The 21,174-nt window shown below is 49.2% G+C and overlaps 2 protein-coding genes across 2 annotated transcripts; one reads left to right on the top strand and one right to left on the bottom strand.

Annotated features, from left to right (window-relative positions):
* Window positions 1-2,678, bottom strand: oxld1 (oxidoreductase-like domain containing 1). The gene is made up of 2 exons (XM_064324392.1): window positions 2,423-2,678; window positions 1-1,511 (listed from the first exon to the last, which is right to left on the bottom strand). Exons 1-2 carry the CDS (start codon window positions 2,447-2,449, stop codon window positions 1,077-1,079), a joined length of 462 nt encoding a protein of 153 aa, XP_064180462.1. The 5' UTR covers window positions 2,450-2,678; the 3' UTR covers window positions 1-1,076.
* A 10,664-nt stretch (window positions 2,679-13,342) lies between these two features.
* Window positions 13,343-16,959, top strand: zgc:161969 (uncharacterized protein LOC569044 homolog). The gene is made up of 2 exons (XM_064324391.1): window positions 13,343-14,092; window positions 14,890-16,959. Exons 1-2 carry the CDS (start codon window positions 13,916-13,918, stop codon window positions 16,714-16,716), a joined length of 2,004 nt encoding a protein of 667 aa, XP_064180461.1. The 5' UTR covers window positions 13,343-13,915; the 3' UTR covers window positions 16,717-16,959.
* Window positions 16,960-21,174: the final 4,215 nt, after the last annotated feature.

The raw sequence follows: 21,174 nt of genomic DNA, 5'->3' as shown, positions 1-21,174 counted from the left end.
AACTTTTTAAAAATGTACTTAGTATATTTATTTATAACACACAATGTACATCAAACATGATTCTTATTAGTATAAATAAAGTTCAAATCTTACTGTAGGCACCATAACCAGACAAAAAATAAATGTAAAAAAATCAATACACCACGCATATAAATATTTTTTTAAACATTCAAAAACTGAAATGTGCGTGTTTTCTTTTGAAGTGTCAGGGGTATGCCTTCATTAGAAGAGCAAAGTGCTGTGTCCGTTTACCCAGAATGCATCTCTTTGCAGGCTCTGAGTGTTTTACGAGAGGCGTTTCCTGTATTTACACCCCGGAATTATCTACACCCCCACCCCTCCTTTTGGACCAGGGTCAGTTCCGTTTAAATTCAGGATTAAAGTAACTGCAGATTAAAGTAACTGCATAGGCAGAGGAGGTTGAGTGTAACTCCGCACGGACACATCAAAGACTCTCCACCTGTTTCTCAGTCCCCCTTATATTCATTACCCACTACAGAGGCAGACTGCACATGCCCCACTAAATAACACAATAAATAAAACTAAAACTAAATAACAATATCTGAACGGCCTCCGAAGACACGGTCCTCTTTAATGACCACACACAGGCTGAGGCCTCGGTCCTGTCTAATGACCACACACAGCCTGAGGACACGGTCCTGTTTAATGACCACAGAGCAGCCATTATCCCCAGGAGTAAAGGGTGAGATCAATGAGGTTTGTCAAATGAAATAACATGCAACTTAATTCAAATAAAAGTCTAAGAAAGATGTTTAAAATCTTATAATAATCACCTTATAATCAAATATATATATAATGTGGGTTGTGGGCCGGATGAACATGAGCCGCCAGGTGTGCTGTTCACGACTCACTCATTTCCCACCCGAGCAGGACCAGCAGAAGCTGGCGTGTTCACACAGCACAGGAAAGCTAAACCCCGGCCACAGCTCAATAGCGCACGTGCAGGAATGCTAACGCGACGGTCGCTATCGTATCCCCCCCAAACGCGCTGTGCCCGTAGACAGTGGAGTCTGCAGCCACGGCAGGCCGATCAAACACACGCACAGAAGGGGCCTTCAGGGCTTCTTCAGCAAGCGGATTTCCATTTTGAGGTACGCTTTCAGGTTCTGGTCGTGGACGTTCTCCTCAATCGCGGCCAGGGCCCGGTCGTCCCCGTCCTGGTAGTACTCCAGGAGCTGCTGGGCGTGCTCGATCCACACGCAGTTATGGCACCCGCTCATACAGCAGTGCGAGGGCGCCGGCGGTGGACCCGGGGCACGGGGGGCAGCTGTGCTCGGGGGCGGGGCAGCTGTGTCCGGGGGTGGGGGCGTGGAGTCCGGGGGTGGGGGTGTGGAGTCCGGGGGTGGGGACTCCAGGGTCGGGGGCGGGGCCGGGGGGTCCAGGCCGGTGCAGAGGCTTCTGTGGGTCCCGCTCTGAAACATGCCCACCGGTGTCCACACCCTGCCGCAGGAGAGCTGACCTCTCAGGTGTAACAGGTACAGCACACACAGCTGGAAAACAGAGACACCAGCTCTCAATATTACAAGCCTATACAATCTAGTAAAGCTTCACTGACTAGCAATACTACCTAAGTGAGGCTAATTATTTATAAAAGATTGTGATGACGTCAATGTCCAGGATAAAAGCAGTAACTAACCATACCAAATCAGTTATATTGACTTTAGATAGCAATATTGCTGAAAACGTGGCACAATGGACACCCTACGGAAAATTCCAGCTAAGAACAGCAGGAATTCTAAACAGGTTTAAAGCTGTGTTTTCGAGACTTATAGCAGCCAAGCTGGTCTGTGGCTGGTCAACGTTGAGCTCTAGCTGGACAGATCGGGTTAAACTGGCAGACTAGCAGACTATATAAACTAACACAGTTTAAATCAGGTTATCTTGACCAAGTTAGGCTGGTTTAAGATGTAATTTCCAGCATACACGTGACATAACTAGACAGCTGGTTAGCGCTACGATTTAATGTTGAGTTAGCTGATATAACAGGTTAGGTAACTGCAAAAATGAAAACGTGGCTAGCCGGCTATCTAGCTAAACAACAAAAATGCATTCCGATGTGCTTTTGAATTGACTGAGCTAAGATAGCCAGCTCACTGCTCGGGTTTATCTACATTTTAACTTTGTGCCGTACCACAACTACATCAGTAAATGACGTTATTAGCTAAGTAACACTGCTTTACCAAAATATCTTGGGTTAATTCCACACAGTACTCTTATGGCAGATTCAACTTTAACTAGTCAGTTAGCCAAGTATACTAACGTTAAACCAGAAGTACGATAGTGGTCAGTGCCCCTCCAGCCACCCAGCGAGCTGGCCAAACATTAGCTAGCTTCCTAGTGCTTGCTAACTATGTTCAAATGCTTGTTGTATTTGACGTTAGCTAGCAATCTTCATAGCTACCTTCTTCAGGCAAGACGGTGCTCCCATGTTTCTTAAACGAAACACCCGCGTCCTTTAACCCCCTTAAAGCCTAATCACATGTTATTGTTCTAATTCTTACGGTATTTTGTTATGTTTCTTATTAGCTATATTTAGATAAATGGCCAATAAATATACTGAACTGCTATACATATTTTTACGGAGCTTCTGCATGCTTGTAACCTTGGAACTGTCAAGGTCCGCATACATCTGTTAGCTCACAGACATCATCGCAAATGCCAATCAGAGGAGCAGAAATGCTTCCTTTCAGCCAATTGGAAGCTTAAAGCTACTGTAGTGGGCGGGGCTTCAGTTGTGCGCTTTCAGGGTCAGTAAACAAGCCTACTTGGAGGTATTGGGTATTGTAGGCCAATATAACGGAGCGTGCGCGGAACGTATTTAATTGTTTACAAGTCAATAAAAATAAATGAGCGCAAAATGAAGGATTATACTTTTAGAGATTGCTCCTTCTGGTTTTTTTATTATCTCATAAAAAACACGTTTTCAACGTACAAAAATGCCAAGTTACTAAAAAGTATTGATATCAAAATGACGCCAAGTTACGATACTACAAACAATATAGGCTATCTTGCCTCACCGAAATGACATAAGATGTATCTCAAAGCAATGCTACCCAATATTTCCTCAGTTCTTTCAAGTCACTTGGCCCTGTGTTTTCTAATCTTACCATTTCACAATGTCATGCAAACTTTCTGTCAGATCAAAGAGACAAATATTTCGAATTGCCTCATGGAACACATTGAACATTGTACATTGAAATTAATGTATAAATTCATTAATGTACAGAACTGCTGCTGAGCAACGACAGGAAGCACATTTCTCCAGAAAACATGTTTATACTTGCTTCTGAACTGAATTTGAGTACATGTGCAAGTTATTGTATATTTGCTACGTACAATAAATCTCATAAAAAACACGTTTTCAACGTACAAAAATGCCAAGTTACTAAAAAGTATTGATATCAAAATGACGCCAAGTTACGATACTACAAACAATATAGGCTATCTTGCCTCACCGAAATGACATAAGATGTATCTCAAAGCAATGCTACCCAATATTTCCTCAGTTCTTTCAAGTCACTTGGCCCTGTGTATAAGCATGCACTACATGAACAGGCCAAATATATGTGTGGATGGCTCTCTCACAGTCAAGATTGATTGAATAGGTGTGTGTATGTCCAATTTGTATTGGTATGTAGGCCTATGTATTTCGCTGCCCAGGCTTTCTGTTGCGTGAATGATAGTATGTTTCTTGGTACAAGTGTGTTCGTGAATGTGAATGTAAGATGCTGCCAGGGAAATGTCCCCATGCGCATAAAGAAGTTCTCTATGTATGTATGTACAATATGTGTTTTACATGCAGTATTTATTGTACGTAGCAAATATACAATAACTTGCACATGTACTCAAATTCAGTTCAGAAGCAAGTATAACCATGTTTTCCGGAGAAATGTGCTTCCTGTCGTTGCTCAGCAGCAGTTCTGTACATTAATGAATTTATACATTAATTTCAATGTACAATGTTCAATGTGTTCCATGAGGCAATTCGAAATATTTGTCTCTTTGATTAGACAGAAAGTTTGCATGACATTGTGAAATGGTAAGATTAGAAAACACAGGGCCAAGTGACTTGAAAGAACTGAGGAAATATTGGGTAGCATTGCTTTGAGATACATCTTATGTCATTTCGGTGAGGCAAGATAGCCTATATTGTTTGTAGTATCGTAACTTGGCGTCATTTTGATATCAATACTTTTTAGTAACTTGGCATTTTTGTACGTTGAAAACGTGTTTTTTATGAGATATCAGTTCTTTTTGCAAAGCGTTTTATTATGAGAGTGAGAAATGCGACCCTGCAAGAAACGGTTGTGGATTATGGCTATCGTTGTGTGAATCTGTACAGTCTGATGAGCGTGTACCGTTCAGCAGTTTCGGTTTGCTATATATGAAAAACAGTGGCTGTGAGAAACGATGCAGTGGCGTAAGCGTAAACGCATCAGAAACGCAGATGGAATATGGTATGTACTCACGGATTTGACGTCCATCCAACGAGCCTTGACTGACAAAGTAATCAACAGGCCCTTAGAATTATAACTCCCTAGGTCGCAACTTGTGTAGCCTTCTGTCCTGCTCCGTTGTCTGTTATTTCGTGGAGATGCACTATTAGTGTTTGTAAGGTTTATCCTTCTGTCCTGCTCCATTGTCTGTTATTTCGTGGAGATGCACTTTTAGTGTTTGTAAGGTTTATAAGGCATTTTGATAGGCTAATCTGCAGGTAGGAATCCTCTTCGCCGTTTTGCTAAACTAGAACCGGAAAACATGATAGTGGAGAATAGGAGCAGACGCATATGTCCCAGCAGGCTTTGCATGTGAGAGAATAACAACAGTGTGAGAGAAATTAAAATGAAATTACGAAATCCCGTAGTTGAAACAATATGTTTTAGCAGAATGGGCATGTAGGTGAAGGTTGACATGATCACGGAGTATAGTGCGAAGTAAATGGAGTGACCATGAGCGTCCTTATATTCCTTATCGAATGGTATATATAACAGTCTGTATTGAACGTTAGTTGTTGAAGGGGAGGGTCAAATAACATTGCACACATTATTTGCCTGTAATGTAATCTTTTGCACTAATGTGTTTTTCTCATGTTCAGTGCTAATAGTTATACTTATGAGTGAATCGTGATTTTAAATGTAATGTTTTAATGCGGATTTGCAGAACGTACATACGTAGTAATTGTGTGTAGCCTATGTGGCTAGATAGAGAACAGGGCGAGGTAACATGAATGTAGAAACGTGGCGTTTGCTGAGATTAAGGTTTTGTACGGTAGCCAAGTGAAGAAATATAGTTAGTAGAAATGGCACAGTGGTGAACCGATGTAACTTTTAAATAAAAGGAATACATTTGCGTCATGAAATGCATATGGGTGGCCGTGAGTGAGTGAGGTTTACCAGTGTGACTTCGTTAGCTAATGCCATAGCTATGCAATGCGTGAAATATCATTAGCGAACCTGCCGGTGGTTTTAAAGAAGAACACAAGCCAGTAAGCACAGAAGAGCTTCCGTTGAATCCATATGGCTTAGCAATATTGTAGGCGGTCAATAACTGAACGTACAGACGGTAAGTCATAATGCATCTTAGCAATATTGTAGCCGGTTAATAACTGAACGGTGAACGGCGGGTAGATATGGTGCAAAAGCAATAATTAAGAAGTAGTAGACAATTATTAGTGAGGGTCGAAGCAAGTTAAAGAAACGGGTTCCAAACTGGGCTTGAACATCCGACCCAGTGTTCCCAAGCCTGTAACCTTACCCACGAGGCCACAGACGGATTAGCTGTTCAACCTGCGGAGTTACAGAATGTACATATGTAGTAATTGTTTGTAGCGTATGCGGCTAGATAGAGAACAGGGCGAGGTAACATGAATGTAGAAACGTGGCGTTTGCTGATATTAAGGTTTTGTACGGTAGCCAAGTGAAGAAATATAGTTAATAGAAATGGCACAGTGGTGAACTGGTGTAACTTTTTAATGAAAGGAATACATTTGCCGTGACTTCGTTAGCTAATGCCATAGCTATGCAATGCGTGAAATATCATTAGCAAACCTGCCGGTGGTTTTAAAGAACACAGGCCAGTAAGCACAGAAGAGCTCCCGTTGAATCCATGTGGCTTAGCAATATTGTAGCCGGTTAATAACTGAAACGTGAACGGCGGGTAAATATGGTGCAAAAGCAATAATTGATAAGTAGGCTAGTAGACAATTATTAGTGAGGGTTGAAGCAGGTTAAAGAAACGTGTTCCAAGCTGGGCTTGAACCTACGACCCCATGTTCCCAAGACTGTAACCTTACCCACTAGGCCACAGGCGGACTAGCTGTTTGAACGGGAAATGTTTCAGAATAAAAATGTATGGGTATTTTGCGTGTGTATGCGCGTTTTTGATTGGGTCGTGTAGGTGCAGATTTGGCTGGTGTCAGTGAAATGTCCAATGGGGAGACATGTTGTTAGTGGGATAGGCGGCAGGAAAAATAAGAATGAGAAGAAGAAGAAAGAGAAGAAGAAGAAGGAGAAAACGCAAAATCCCCTTAGTTTGGGGCTTTATTGTGTGGACATGTGAAGTTGTTTATGAATTCTGTCTGTTGAAATGGGGTCAGAATGTACAGAATTTAATGTTTTTAAGGGCTGAGTGTCTGTGGCTGTTGTGGTTATTTCTGTGGGGAACCCTGAAAAGTGCCAAACTCTCGGTGCTGTATAGGTATGGGGGCATGCCCCCGCCAAGGCGTAACTTGGCGGGATGGCATACCTGCCATCCCAATACCTCTGCTTTACATTATCAAGTCAAATTGGAAAACATGGCTGACAGTTTCTGTTTTTTTTCTGTTGTACTTAAGGTATGACACTGAACATGTCATACATTTACATGCAGGGATTCTGAAGAGCAGGAGTCCCCAGTGCTGGTCCTAAAGAGCAGCGGGGCGCGTTGTTGTCCAGCACCGGGGTTGCAGTGTTCTGCGAGGAAACAGGTACCTGGTTACCAAGCGCTGGGCTGGTCCGGGAGGCGGCAAGAACTCTGGGTGCACTGCAGCTCATCTCCATTAGGTGGCAGCAAACACCAGCCTAAAGCACATTCTTTTAATTGTATTTAATTGCTCATTTATTTATTTTTTGTTGTTGAGGAAACTGAATTGATTTCCATAATTTTGATTGTTGATATTACCAGCCCATCAATAAAAATAAGAGCGTGTTCTGGGGTATCGGTGTCAGACGATCCTCTGTGAAAGGTGTGTGTGTGTGTGTGTGCGTGTGCGCGTGTGGTTCCTTTGGGATGTGGAGTGTGTGATGAAACTGCAGCCATTTTCCCTAAGGAGTTAATGACAGGATGTTTTTATGTCCTGGCTGAAGCATCGGCGATGAAAAAAAACTGAGGGCTTGCTGCTGTGCATTGAGAGGGACACTGTGCTTTAGGAGGTGACACGCTGAAACACAACTCACAGTGCCCAGTAAAGATCCAGCAGCACTCACCACAAAGAGTAGGGGGTCCCCTGGTCTAATTGGCTCATTAACTCCCTCCTTTCCCACCACACCCAACGTGTGGCCAGTTTTCTGATGAGAAAGCAGTGAACAAAATGGCTGCCATGCCTGCTTCACCCAGATCCAACCAATCCAAGCCCTTCCCTATGAAGCCCTTTAAGATCCTGATAGGTGTTATTTTAGGGTTAGGTGTGCTTGCATACACAGTAAATAATTACACACACTGCCAGTGATAATGTGCACATGCAGTGATTAAACACACTAGCAGGGAGTGCAGTGCTGGTGTGCAGTGATTAAACTCACTAGCTGGGAGTGCAGTGCTGGTGTGCAGTGATTAAACTCACTAGCCGGGAGTGCAGTGATTAAACTCACTAGCTGGGAGTGCAGTGCTGATGTGCAGTTATTAAACTCACTAGCTGGGAATGCAGTGGTGGTGTGCAGTGATTAAACGCAGTGCTGGTGTGCAGTGATTAAACTCACTAGCCGGGAGTGCAGTGATTAAACTCATTAGCTGGGAGTGCAGTGCTGGTGTGCAGTGATTAACTCATAGCTGGGGTGCAGTGTGGTGTGCATGATTAAACGCAGTGCTGGTGTGCAGTGATTAAACTCACTAGCTGGGAGTGCAGTGCTGGTGTGCAGTGATTAAACGCAGTGCTGGTGTGCAGTGATTAAACTCACTAGCTGGGAGTGCAGTGCTGGTGTGCAGTGATTAAACGCAGTGCTGGTGTGCAGTGATTAAACTCACTAGCCGGGAGTGCAGAGCTGGTGTGCAGTGATTAAACTCATTAGCTGGGAGTGCAGTGCTGGTGTGCAGTGATTAAACTCATTAGCTGGGAGTGCAGTGCTGGTGTGCAGTGATTAAACTCACTAGCTGGGAGTGCAGTGATTAAACTCACTAGCTGGGAGTGCAGTGCTGGTGTGCAGTGATTAAACGCAGTGCTGGTGTGCAGTGATTAAACTCACTAGCTGGGAGTGCAGTGCTGGTGTGCAGTGATTAAACGCAGTGCTGGTGTGCAGTGATTAAACTCACTAGCTGGGAGTGCAGTGCTGGTGTGCAGTGATTAAACGCAGTGCTGGTGTGCAGTGATTAAACTCACTAGCTGGGTAGTGCTGGCGATGCTCTGGTGCAGGTAACGGCAGTGCTGGTGGCAGTGATTAAACGCAGTGCTGGTGTGCAGTGATTAAACTCACTAGCTGGGAGTGCAGTGCTGGTGTGCAGTGATTAAACTCACTAGCTGGGAGTGCAGTGCTGGTGTGCAGTGATTAAACTCACTAGCTGGGAGTGCAGTGCTGGTGTGCAGTGATTAAACGCAGTGCTGGTGTGCAGTGATTAAACTCACTAGCTGGGAGTGCAGTGCTGGTGTGCAGTGATTAAACGCAGTGTTGGTGTGCAGTGATTAAACTCACTAGCTGGGAGTGCAGAGCTGGTGTGCAGTGATTAAACGCAGTGCTGGTGTGCAGTGATTAAACTCACTAGCCGGGAGGAAGCGGGCACAGATTGATGATCTGTGTGTTCTGCCTTCCAACGCTTTGTCCCTCAGTTACAATCTCCTTCCGCGTCACACTCCTGCACACCTGAGAGAAGAGTCATGTGACACTTCCCCAAACCACATTTTCATAAACAGCTGGTCTGGTCCAAGTGTAGCATCAGGATGGAAAGGCTTTATATGGCCACTAAAGCACACTGTCAGACACACTTCCATCTAGACCAGTAATTTGAGTGAGTGTGCGTGTGTGGGTGTGTGTGTGTCTGCGTGCATGCTTGTGTGTGTGTATGTGAGCATGCTTGTGTGTGTGTGTGTGTGTGTGTAGAAGGAAATCATTAGACAGGCCCAATTAAGAGGGAACTAAGATGTGGGGGCGGGGGGATGGAGGGAGGGGGGGAACTCCCTTGAAATGAGTAAATGAGTTTGGCTGCAGTGTTTAGTTAATGAGCACCACCCACACACACCAATCTTAAGTGTTATGAAACTAACACACTTATTTATGTTTGTGTTTTAACGCTAAACAAACCAAACACTGTGTGACAGTGAACGACAAGGTCAGTTTCAATAAATACAAATGAAGCTTCTCTCCAATGGAGAACATTATGAATGAAATAGTAACACCACTGTCTACTCTCACACACTCTTAAATCTTTACTGGTCTATAGAAAATTACATTTCACAAAAGGGATGGTGCACCATTTAGGATGTTTATAATAATAATGATAATAATAATCCATATATTATATAGTATACTTGCAACACACATTCACATGCACACGCACACACACACACACACATGCATGGACACACACATGTGCACACACACACACATGCATGGACATACACGCGTGCACACACACACACGCATGGACATACACGCATGGACACACACACGTACACACACACACACGCATGGACACACGCGTGCACACAAACACACACACACACATGCACATGCACACACACACACACACACATTCTTGTGTTGTCAGCATACTCATTTCATGCTGACCCAGGTCCACATCGTCATGGTGACCCAGGTCCACATCATCATTACATTACATTACATTATAGGCATTTAGCAGACGCTCTTATCCAGAGCGACGTACAACAAGTGCATAGGTTTCATGATGTAGAGGCGCAAAAGAAACACTAGAGTGAAGTAAGGATCGTAGTGCCAGAAGTGACCACATCGATCAGGACTCCAACCCTGTAGAGTAAGCTTGTTCAGCAAGCAAGAATCCTACCAAGTACAAACTAGCACTGGAATCACACCTAATCATACAAAAACAATCCTGCCAGATACACTAACATAATCAAATTATCCTAGCTAGGTACAGTGGTGACCCAGGTCCACATCGTCATGGTGACTCATGTCCACATCGGCATGGCGATTGCTCTCATCTGCACTTGTTACTTCCAACACTTCAAATGAATGCAGAAAACCCTTCAGTGAATTAATGAGGCAGGCCAGTACCAGGCCATGAGAGCGAGCTGCTCTAAACTACACCATCCACACAGCATCCAGAGCCCAGGCTGCACTACGCTATACCATCCACACAGCATCCAGAGCCCAGACTGCACTACACTACACCATCCACACAGCATCCAGAGCCCAGGCTGCACTACGCTACACCATCCACACAGCATCCAGAGCCCAGACTGCACTACGCTATACCATCCACACAGCATCCAGAGCCCAGACTGCACTACACTACACCATCCACACAGCATCCAGAGCCCAGACTGCACTACACTACACCATCCACACAGCATCCAGAGCCCAGGCTGCACTACGCTACACCATCCACACAGCATCCAGAGCCCAGACTGCACTACACTACACCATCCACACAGCATCCAGAGCCCAGGCTGCACTACGCTACACCATCCACACAGCATCCAGAGCCCAGACTGCACTACGCTACACCATCCACACAGCATCCAGAGCCCAGACTGCACTACGCTACACCATCCACACAGCATCCAGAGCCCAGACTGCACTACGCTACACCATCCACACAGCATCCAGAGCCCAGACTGCACTACGCTACACCATCCACACAGCATCCAGAGCCCAGACTGCACTACGCTACACCATCCACACAGCATCCAGAGCCCAGACTGCACTACGCTACACCATCCACACAGCATCCAGAGCCCAGACTGCACTACGCTACACCATCCACACAGCATCCAGAGCCCAGACTGCACTACGCTACACCATCCACACAGCATCCAGAGCCCAGACTGCACTACGCTACACCATCCACACAGCATCCAGAGCCCAGACTGCACTACGCTACACCATCCACACAGCATCCAGAGCCCAGACTGCACTACGCTACACCATCCACACAGCATCCAGAGCCCAGACTGCACTACACTACAACCATCCACACAGCATCCAGAGCCCAGACTGCACTACGCTACACCATCCACACAGCATCCAGAGCCCAGGCTGCACTACGCTACACCATCCACACAGCATCCAGAGCCCAGACTGCACTACGCTACACCATCCACACAGCATCCAGAGCCCAGACTGCACTACACTACACCATCCACACAGCATCCAGAGCCCAGACTGCACTGCGCTACACCATCCACACAGCATCCAGAGCCCAGACTGCACTACACTACACCATCCACACAGCATCCAGAGCCCAGACTGCACTACGCTACACCATCCACACAGCATCCAGAGCCCAGACTGCACTACACTACACCATCCACACAGCATCCAGAGCCCAGACTGCACTGCGCTACACCATCCACACAGCATCCAGAGCCCAGACTGCACTGCGCTACACCATCCACACAGCATCCAGAGCCCAGACTGCTCTAAACTACACCATCCACACAGCATCCAGAGCCCAGACTGCACTGCGCTACACCATCCACACAGCATCCAGAGCCCAGACTGCACTACGCTACACCATCCACACAGCATCCAGAGCCCAGACTGCACTACGCTACACCATCCACACAGCATCCAGAGCCCAGACTGCACTACGCTACACCATCCACACAGCATCCAGAGCCCAGACTGCACTACGCTACACCATCCACACAGCATCCAGAGCCCAGACTGCACTACGCTACACCATCCACACAGCATCCAGAGCCCAGACTGCACTACACTACACCATCCACACAGCATCCAGAGCCCAGACTGCACTACGCTACACCATCCACACAGCATCCAGAGCCCAGACTGCACTACGCTATACCATCCACACAGCATCCAGAGCCCAGACTGCACTACGCTACACCATCCACACAGCATCCAGAGCCCAGACTGCACTGCGCTACACCATCCACACAGCATCCAGAGCCAAACCAACACATCCACACAGCATCCAGAGCCAAAACAACAAATCCACACACACACCATCCAGACACCACCTAGAGTCAAAATAGCTCAATACATCCAGACACCACCCAGAGCCGAAACAACACAACACATCCAGACACCACCCAGACCCGAAACAACACAACACATCCACACAGCATCCTGAGCCAAATCTTTTAAACTACAGTAAAGTCTTTATGGTCTGGAATTTTTTCTCACTATATTGCAAGACAGGAAAATTCACAGGTTGATAAGCTGGAAGAGTGTTTTAATTTGCACATAAATTGGCTAGATACAAAACATATGACTCGTGATTTTAATTTGGCCATTGAGAATTTTGTTTGATTACCTGGTCTCTTCCTTACCTGACAATGCAATACTGAAGGGGAAACTGGGGGAGGAGTTTCCTGGGCGCATGTTACTAGGAGACCAGTAAGACTGAAGGGTGGAGATGCAGAGCTAAAAAATCAGCATGAGCTGATTGTGCCCACTCTTGTGCTCTTATTTCAGACAAAAATATTCCATAAATGACCCACCAGCCCAAATTCAGTATGTACACACACATGCACACACACACAGAGCACTTGCTCACACTCCCAAAGTCAGTAAACACATTTTTTTTTAATGCCATATGAACTACGGTTAAATGATGGAATTTTGTCTGATACAGGCGCCGGACGCAGCTGTTCCGCTGAAATGCGTTTGCCAGACTGTTTATACATTAACTATTCACGCGACCATTTCTGTAGTGTGATGTCATACACAGGCCACGCCCTCCTACTGCACCAAGAGTTCCGTGGGGTCACGAGATACCGCCGTGGCATTGTATTGCAGAACACATTTGATGCTTCTTTTTTGCTTGGTTGGTTATAGTAGAATGAATAATTGTTTGTTTTTCTTTTCTTTCTTTTTTTTTTTTTTGGGGGGGGGGGGCTGGGTGACCAAATGACAGCCTATGTCCACGAGGTTTGGATAATTTAAATAGACAATAAAGCCCCTATGTCCGGAAAGAGGTAATTCCGTTATATTGCCAGCCTCTCTCCGAGGTCATGGACAGGATGCACACAGACGAGCCAGCGAGCTTTAAAATAACTGCCATTTCAACCCCGTTTGATTGTTCTTTATCTACACCAGAAATACCCCTGCATCCAACCCCTCCCCCTTTCCCTGCCCCTCCGTTGCTAGGTAGGTTGTTACGCAGAGGACAGGGCCGAGATATTCTATTGGCTGAATGTAACGGGCTGGATTACATACTGGAGTAATCCGATTACTCTCGAGCTGCTGGAAGTACTGCGGCTGCCATTGTTTTGCGCAGAGACTCGGTCTCGTTACATACTGTTGAAAAGATGAACAACAAATACACTGTACAAACAAAGGCGTAACTGTGGCCGTAAAGCCGAAAGAGCGGAATGGTTCAGATTTTATTCGTAGCGTAGATAGGGAAGTGAGTATTACTCTGAAAGAGGAAGCATTTTGAATACAATACACACGTGCGATATAAACGCACTTTGTGTACTACTCTGGCGAAAGCGCAGTGGCGTCTTGTCAGCTTCGTGGTGAGGAGTTCAGGACCTCCGGAAATGGAAACTGATATGAACAAAACCTGCTCTTTCGCGGCCTGGAGCTTGAGATCGCTGTTTGATTACAAGGGAGAGAGGGGGAAGAACATCACCGTGCAGTGCAAGCTCTGCAAACCCAGAGAAAAATTCCTCTCCACATCCAAAAGTTCCACATCAAACCTGAAAAAACATCTGGTGGTGAGTATCCTTGTTGGCCAGTTGCGTAAGAAAACCATGAACGAGTATTCATATTCATTAATTCATATACTTATCCGCTCTTAACGGTACCCCACCAATAATTCGTGGTCACCCGTTGAACAACATCGTATTAAATGGTCCACACGCCAAAACGCGTGGAGTACTTTAACCTCTTATGTGTATGAAATGTGCTGTAAAATTCATTCTGAACAAATCCCGTCTTAACGTTGACGTTAAATTAAAACGGAACCAACCGATCATCCAGGGGAATCCCTGATAGACAGAACGTTCTATCTGCTCTTTCCGTCTATACAGATGGATCTGGTATACACGGGCGCGCGCATTCTACACATAAACGCGCTATTCCGTCCATCGTGACGTCGCATTGCACTTCCTAATAATTTCCCCGGAAATTGGAAACCAGAGATTTATTAGCGTGTTCACTCTTACTGTATTTACTTACTGTTTTGATTTGAATTTTGCATTTTGGGACATTTGAATGAATATAGCTATTATGAATGTCAGTAATCTGGCAGTTCTGTTGATCTTAAATCAGTTTGCAATGCAGGGCTCTACAGTGCTCTTGAAAATGTATGTGTGCCAACAGGAAAAATAATTTAGGATCACATTTACTAATTGGGATGCATTAGTGTGCTCATAAATTTTTTAATTTAGCAGCACATGTGCTCCTAAAAAACATTAGCATGGAGCCCTGCGATGTGTTAAACTGGAGAGTAGTGGTAATAAAATAATAATAATAATAATAATAATAGTGAAATGTAATTCCTGCTTTCCAGAGGAAGCACTCCTCGGTCTATGAGGGGCAGTTTTTGGAGGCGGGGCCGGTGAGCAGACTGGCAGAAGCTGCGGGGCAGGGCGGGGCGGGGCAGGGCGGGGCAGCGGACAGGTTCGGAGATCCCGCCGCCGAAAACTCGTACGATGGCGAGGACGAGCGCCCCGCCAAGCAGGCCAAAAGCAGCTCGTACGCGAACAAGGCGTGGCAGCGGCGCCTGAACGCTCTGGTGTTCAGCTTCATCATCGACACGCTGCAGCCCTTCTCCATCCTGGAGACGCCGTCCTTCCTGCGCCTGCTGGACGGCCTCCACACCAGCAGGGGGCTCCTGACCCCCAGGGCCCTGCTGGGGAAGGTGTGGTGGGCCTCCCGCTCCATGACGGAGGCGCTGAGCTCCAGGCTGAAGGAGGCGCGTCGCGTCTGCACCACGGCGGACCTCTGGAGCACAGGGGGGCGGGGCTACCTGGCCGTCACCTGCCATTGGCTGCAGGAGGGCACCATGGAGAGGAGGAGCGCTGCGCTGGCCTGCGCGGCCCTGCCGGCTCCGCCCACCTGCCACGCCCTGGTCGCCAAACTCCGCGAGATCCACGCCCACTTCGACCTGACGGACCGGCTGGGGTGCATGGTGACGGACAGCGGCAGCGCCTTCGTTCCCCTGTTCTGCGATTTGGGGTTCTCTCAGGACGGCGGCGGGGGTGGGGGTGGGCTGGACGGAGAGCGCGACTGTAAAGGCGTGGCTGCAGGAGAGGGGGGCGTGGTCTTCCAGGACGTGAGCCAGCTGCTGCAGAGCGATGTGAAGGAGCTGCAGTTCCTGCTGCCGGCCCACCAGCGCTGCCCCGCCCACCAGCTGAGCCGCCTGGCCCAGGAGGAGGTGCAGCGGGCCCTGGGCTGGGGCCCCCCCGGGGGCCTCTACAGGGGGGCCCTGGCCAAGTGCGCTGCCTTCTGGAGCCTGGCCCACGGCCCCGCCCCTGCCCCGCCCTTCCTGGAGGAGCTGGGCGCCATGGAGGGGCGTGTCCCGCGAGCCGTGCTGTGGAGCGCGGAATACCGCGTCGTGCGCGCGGTGCTGTCGCTAGGCGACGGGCAGGCGGCGTGCCAGCAGCTGGGGGCGGAGCCTCTGAGCGCGCAGGAGCTGCTGTTCCTGCAGGAGTACGCCGAGGTGCTGCAGCCGCTCGCGTACTCACTGGACTTCCTCCAGAAGAAGTGCATCCTGGGATACCTGCTGCCCACGCTGCTGACGCTGAAGGCCAAGCTGAGCGAGATCAGGCCCTTCCTGCGCTTCTGTGGCCCGCTCATCGCCGCCCTGCTGGCGGGTATCGACACACGATTCGCAGCTCTTCTGGCCAGCCGCGAAGCCAAGATGGCGGCGGTGACGGTGCCAAAGCTGCGGCTGTGGTGGCTGCCGCAGGAGGAGCGGGAGGAGGTGAAGGCCATGCTCCTGGAGGAGGCGTCGGCCGAGGAGCGCTCCCAGGAGGTGCAGGAGGCCGAGAGCTCGGACTCGGAGGCTGAGGAGGAGGCGAAGTTCTTCGGCTTTGCGGAGGAGGAGGGCGAGGCCAGATCCACGGTGGAGGTGGAGGTGCTGAACTACCTGCAGGACACGGACAAGGCCCTGGCGTCTCTCAACAGGTACCCCACCGTCCGGCGCCTCTTCCTCAAACACAACACCCCCCTGCCTTCAGGGGGCGCCAGCGTGCAGCGGCTCTTCAGCCACAACGGCCACGTCCTCACGCCCCAGCACACCGGCATCGCCGAGGAACACTTCGAGCAGGTCCTCCTGCTGCGCTACAACCAGGACCTGTGCCCGCTCACCAACGAGGGCTGGCACTGGAGCTGAGCTGTGCCCGCTCACCAACGAGGGCTGGCACTGGAGCTGAGCTGTGCCCACTCACCAACGAGGGCTGGCACTGGAGCTGAGCTGTGCCCGCTCACCAACGAGGGCTGGCACTGGAGCTGAGCTGAGCTGTGCCCGCTCACCAACGAGGGCTGGCACTGGAGCTGAGCTGTGCCCGCTCACCAACGAGGGCTGGCACTGGAGCTGAGCTGTGCCCGCTCACCAACGAGGGCTGGCACTGGAGCTGAGCTGAGGCTGGCCGCTGCTCCACCAACGAGGGCTGGCACTGGAGCTGAGCTGAGCTGTGTCCACTCACCAACGAGGGCTGGCACTGGAGCTGAGCTGAGCTGTGCCCGCTCACCAACGAGGGCTGGCACTGGAGCTGAGCTGTGCCCGCTCACCAACGAGGGCTGGCACTGGAGCTGAGCTGAGCTGTGTCCACTCACCAACGAGGGCTGGCACTGGAGCTGAGCTGTGCCCGCTCACCAACGAGGGCTGGCACTGGAGCTGAGCTGTGCCCGCTCACCAACGAGGGCTGGCACTGGAGCCGAGCTGTGCCCACTCACCAACGAGGGCTGGCACTGGAGCTGAGCTGAGCTGTGCCCGCTCACCAACGAGGGCTGGCACTGGAGCTGAGCTGTGCCCACTCACCAACGAGGGCTGGCACTGGAACTGAGCTGAGCTGTGCCCGCTCACCAACGAGGGCTGGCACTGGAGCTGAGCTGTGCCCACTCACCAACGAGGGCTGGCACTGGAGCTGAGCTGTGCCCACTCACCAACGAGGGCTGGCACTGGAGCTGAGCTGTGCCCACTCACCAACGAGGGCTGGCACTGGAGCTGAGCTGTGCCCACTCACCAACGAGGGCTGGTACTGGAGCTGAGCTGTGCCCACTCACCAACGAGGGCTGGCACTGGAGCTGAGCTGAGCTGAGCTGAGCTGGGGGTTAAATGTGTGGGATTCTTCAGTATCGCTGCACTGTGATTTATGTCAGTAAGTAAATAAGTGCCTGTTGTTGTTCTTCTTCCGAGATATAAGGAGAGATAGAGAGAGTGTTTAATGCATGTCCCTGAAAGAGAGGGAAGACTGTGCTCCCTGTGTTGCCTGTGTTTCCTGTGTTTCAGCTCATGTAATGTCCTGTGCTGCCTTTGTCTGCTCTGATCTCCATGTTTTTATAATTATTTGTATTAATGTGTTTGGTCCAGTCTGGCCTGCTGAAGCACATAAGGACCCTGCTACATTTCTACGAGTCTGCAGCAGCCTTTAGACACGCCCTTCATACTTTAGACACGCCCTTCAGCCATTAGACACACCCTTCAGCCTTTAGACACGCGCAGCCTTTAGACACGCCCTTCAGCCTTAGACGTGCCCATTATCCTTTAGACGTGTCCATTATCCCACAGACACACCCTTCAGACTTTAGACACGCCCTTCATACTTTAGACACACCCTTCAGACTTTAGACACGCCCTTCAGCCTTTAGACACACCCTTCAGCCTTAGACATGCCCATTATCCAATAGACACGCCCTTCATACTTTAGACACGCCCTTCAGCCAGTAGACAGACCCTTCAGCCTTTAGACACGCCCTTCATACTTTAGACACACCCTTCAGCCTTAGACATGCCCATTATCCAATAGACACGCCCTTCATACTTTAGACATGCCCTTCAGCCATTAGACACACCCTTCATACTTTAGACACGCCATTCAGGCTTTAGACACGCCCTTCATACTTTAGACACGCCATTCATACTTTAGACACACCCTTCAGCCTTAGACATGCCCATTATCCAATAGACACGCCCTTCATACTTTAGACATGCCCTTCAGCCATTAGACACACCCTTCATACTTTAGACACGCCATTCAGGCTTTAGACACGCCCTTCATACTTTAGACACGCCCTTCAGCCAGTAGACATGCCCATCAGCCTTTAGACACACCCTTCAGGCAGTAGACAGACCCTTCTGCCTTTAGACACGCCCTTTATACTTTAGACACGCCCTTCAGCCTTTAGACACGCCCTTCAGCCTTTAGACATGCCCAGACTTTAGAGACGCCCATTATCCTTTAGACACGCCCAGCCATTAGACACTCCTGCACCCTTAAGTCACTGTGAAGGCTGTGTTTATAATGTACAGTATTACCTCATGAATTATGTTCAGTGAAATGTGAATATCAACTAATGTACTCAAACACAAATATGTTATTTAAATAACTAATACAGAGAAATGGCTTGCTTATTTTTTTGAGGTGATATTATCGATGTCAGGGTATTGGTCTTGTGGGATCATGGGGGGAGGATGGAGGAGTGGGGCTTCATGAATCCTAAATTGGTGCAGTATTCCATGTTTAGCGTTTAGCCATGGAGAGCCCTGATTGGCTGTGAATGACCCTGATCAGCTCTGTCTCAACAGACACCCAACCTTCAGCCTAGCCAGGAAGAACAGGAAACCTGCACCTCTCCTCCACCTGTGGGTGTGTGTGTGTGTAGGTTTGTGTGTGTGACTGTGTGTTTGGAGGGGTTGGGGGGGGCTTGGGGCTTGAGGCGGGTTTGGGTTTGGGGGGTTAACCCATTTCCCCATGCATGTTCATGGGGACTGCTCTTATACTGGTATATGGTCTACAGCCTCGTTAGGGAGTCACAGCTCTACGGCCTCGTTAGGGAGTCACAGCTCTACAGCCTCGTTATGGAGTCACAGCACTAAGGCCTCATTAGGGAGTCACAGCACTACGGCCTCGTTAAGGAGTCACAGCACTAAGGCCTCGTTAGGGAGTCACAGCACTAAGGCCTCGTTAGGGAGTCACAGCACTACGGCCTCGTTAGGGAGTCACAGCACTAGGCTCTTTAGGTCACGCACTAAGGCCTCGTTAGGGAGTCACAGCACTACGGCCTCGTTAGGGAGTCACAGCACTACGGCCTCGTTAGGGAGTCACAGCTCTACGGCCTCGTTAGGGAGTCACAGCACTAAGGCCTCGTTAGGGAGTCACAGCACTAAGGCCTCGTTAGGGAGTCACAGCACTAAGGCCTCGTTAGGGAGTCACAGCTCTACGTCCTCGTTAGGGAGTCACAGCTCTACATCCTCGTTAGGGAGTCACAGCTCTACGTCCTCGTTAGGGAGTCACAGCTCTACGGCCTCGTTAGGGAGTCACAGCACTAAGGCCTCGTTAGGGAGTCACAGCACTACGGCCTCGTTAGGGAGTCACAGCACTAAGGCCTCGTTAGGGAGTCACAGCACTACGGCCTCGTTAAGGAGTCACAGCACTAAGGCCTCGTTAAGGAGTCACAGCACTAAGGCCTCATTAGGGAGTCACAGCACTAAGGCCTCATTAGGGAGTCACAGCACTACGGCCTCGTTAGGGAGTCACAGCACTAAGGCCTCGTTAGGGAGTCACAGCACTAAGGCCTCGTTAGGGAGTCACAGCACTACGGCCTCGTTAGGGAGTCACAGCACTACGGCCTCGTTAGGGAGTCACAGCTCTACGTCCTCGTTAGGGAGTCACAGCACTAAGGCCTCATTAGGGAGTCACAGCACTACGGCCTCATTAGGGAGTCACAGCTCTACGTCCTCGTTAGGGAGTCACAACACTAAGCCCTCGTTAGGGAGTCACAGCACTAAGCCCTCGTTAGGGAGTCACAGCACTAAGCCCTCGTTAGGGAGTCACAGCACTAAGGCCTCGTTAGGGAGTCACAGCACTAGGCCGTAGGAGTCAAGCTCTCGTCCTCGTTAGGGAGTCACAGCTCTACGTCCTCGTTAGGGAGTCACAGCTCTACGTCCTCGTTAGGGAGTCACAACTCTACAGCCTCGTTAGGGAGTCACAGCTCTACGGCATCGTTAGGGAGTCACAACACTAAGCCCTCGTTAGGGAGTCACAGCACTAAGCCCTCGTTAGGGAGTCAGCACTACGGCCTCGTTAGGGAGTCACAGCACTAAGCCCTCATTAGGGAGTCACAGCTCTACGGCCTCGTTATGGAGTCACAACTCTACGGCCTCGATAGGGAGTCACAGCTCAAAGGCCTCGTTAGGGAGTCACAGCACTAAGCCCTCGTTAGGGAGTCACAGCACTAAGGCCTCGTTAGGGAATCACAACTCTACGGCCTCATTAGGGAGTCACAGCTCAAAGGCCTCGTTAGGGAGTCACAGCACTAAGGCCTTGTTAGGGAGTCACAGCTCTACGGACTCGTTAGGGAGTCACAACTCTACGGCCTCGTTAGGGAGTGACAGCTCAAAGGCCTTATTGGACGCTGGGAGTCACAAGGCCAGCCCCATGTGTGCTGAAAAGGTTTATTTGCCATCTGTCATTCACACAATTGCAGACTGACTGCTCTCTGTAGCCCCTCCCTGCTTATCAGGCTCAGGAATGCACATTCCACAGCTGGGGGAGGGGAGGTAATCACACCACGTTCTGCTCCTCGCCCTCAGCTCGGCCACACCTGGGACAGCTCAACAGCTCCCCAC

Source organism: Anguilla rostrata, chromosome 2, assembly GCF_018555375.3.
Source record: "Anguilla rostrata isolate EN2019 chromosome 2, ASM1855537v3, whole genome shotgun sequence".
In the NCBI taxonomy this organism is placed as follows: domain Eukaryota; kingdom Metazoa; phylum Chordata; class Actinopteri; order Anguilliformes; family Anguillidae; genus Anguilla; species Anguilla rostrata.
This window is presented reverse-complemented; position numbering and strand designations above follow the sequence as displayed.

Bases quoted from the DNA above. Each gene is read 5' to 3' on its own strand.
- zgc:161969 (XM_064324391.1), top strand. From the start codon at position 13,916: ATGGAAACTGATATGAACAAAACCTGCTCTTTCGCGGCCTGGAGCTTG. The intron at 14,093-14,889 runs GTGAGTATCCTT...CCTGCTTTCCAG, and splicing joins ACCTGAAAAAACATCTGGTG to AGGAAGCACTCCTCGGTCTA.
- oxld1 (XM_064324392.1), bottom strand. From the start codon at position 2,449: ATGGGAGCACCGTCTTGCCTGAAGAAG. The intron at 1,512-2,422 runs GTAGCTATGAAG...TCTGTTTTCCAG, and splicing joins CACCGTCTTGCCTGAAGAAG to CTGTGTGTGCTGTACCTGTT.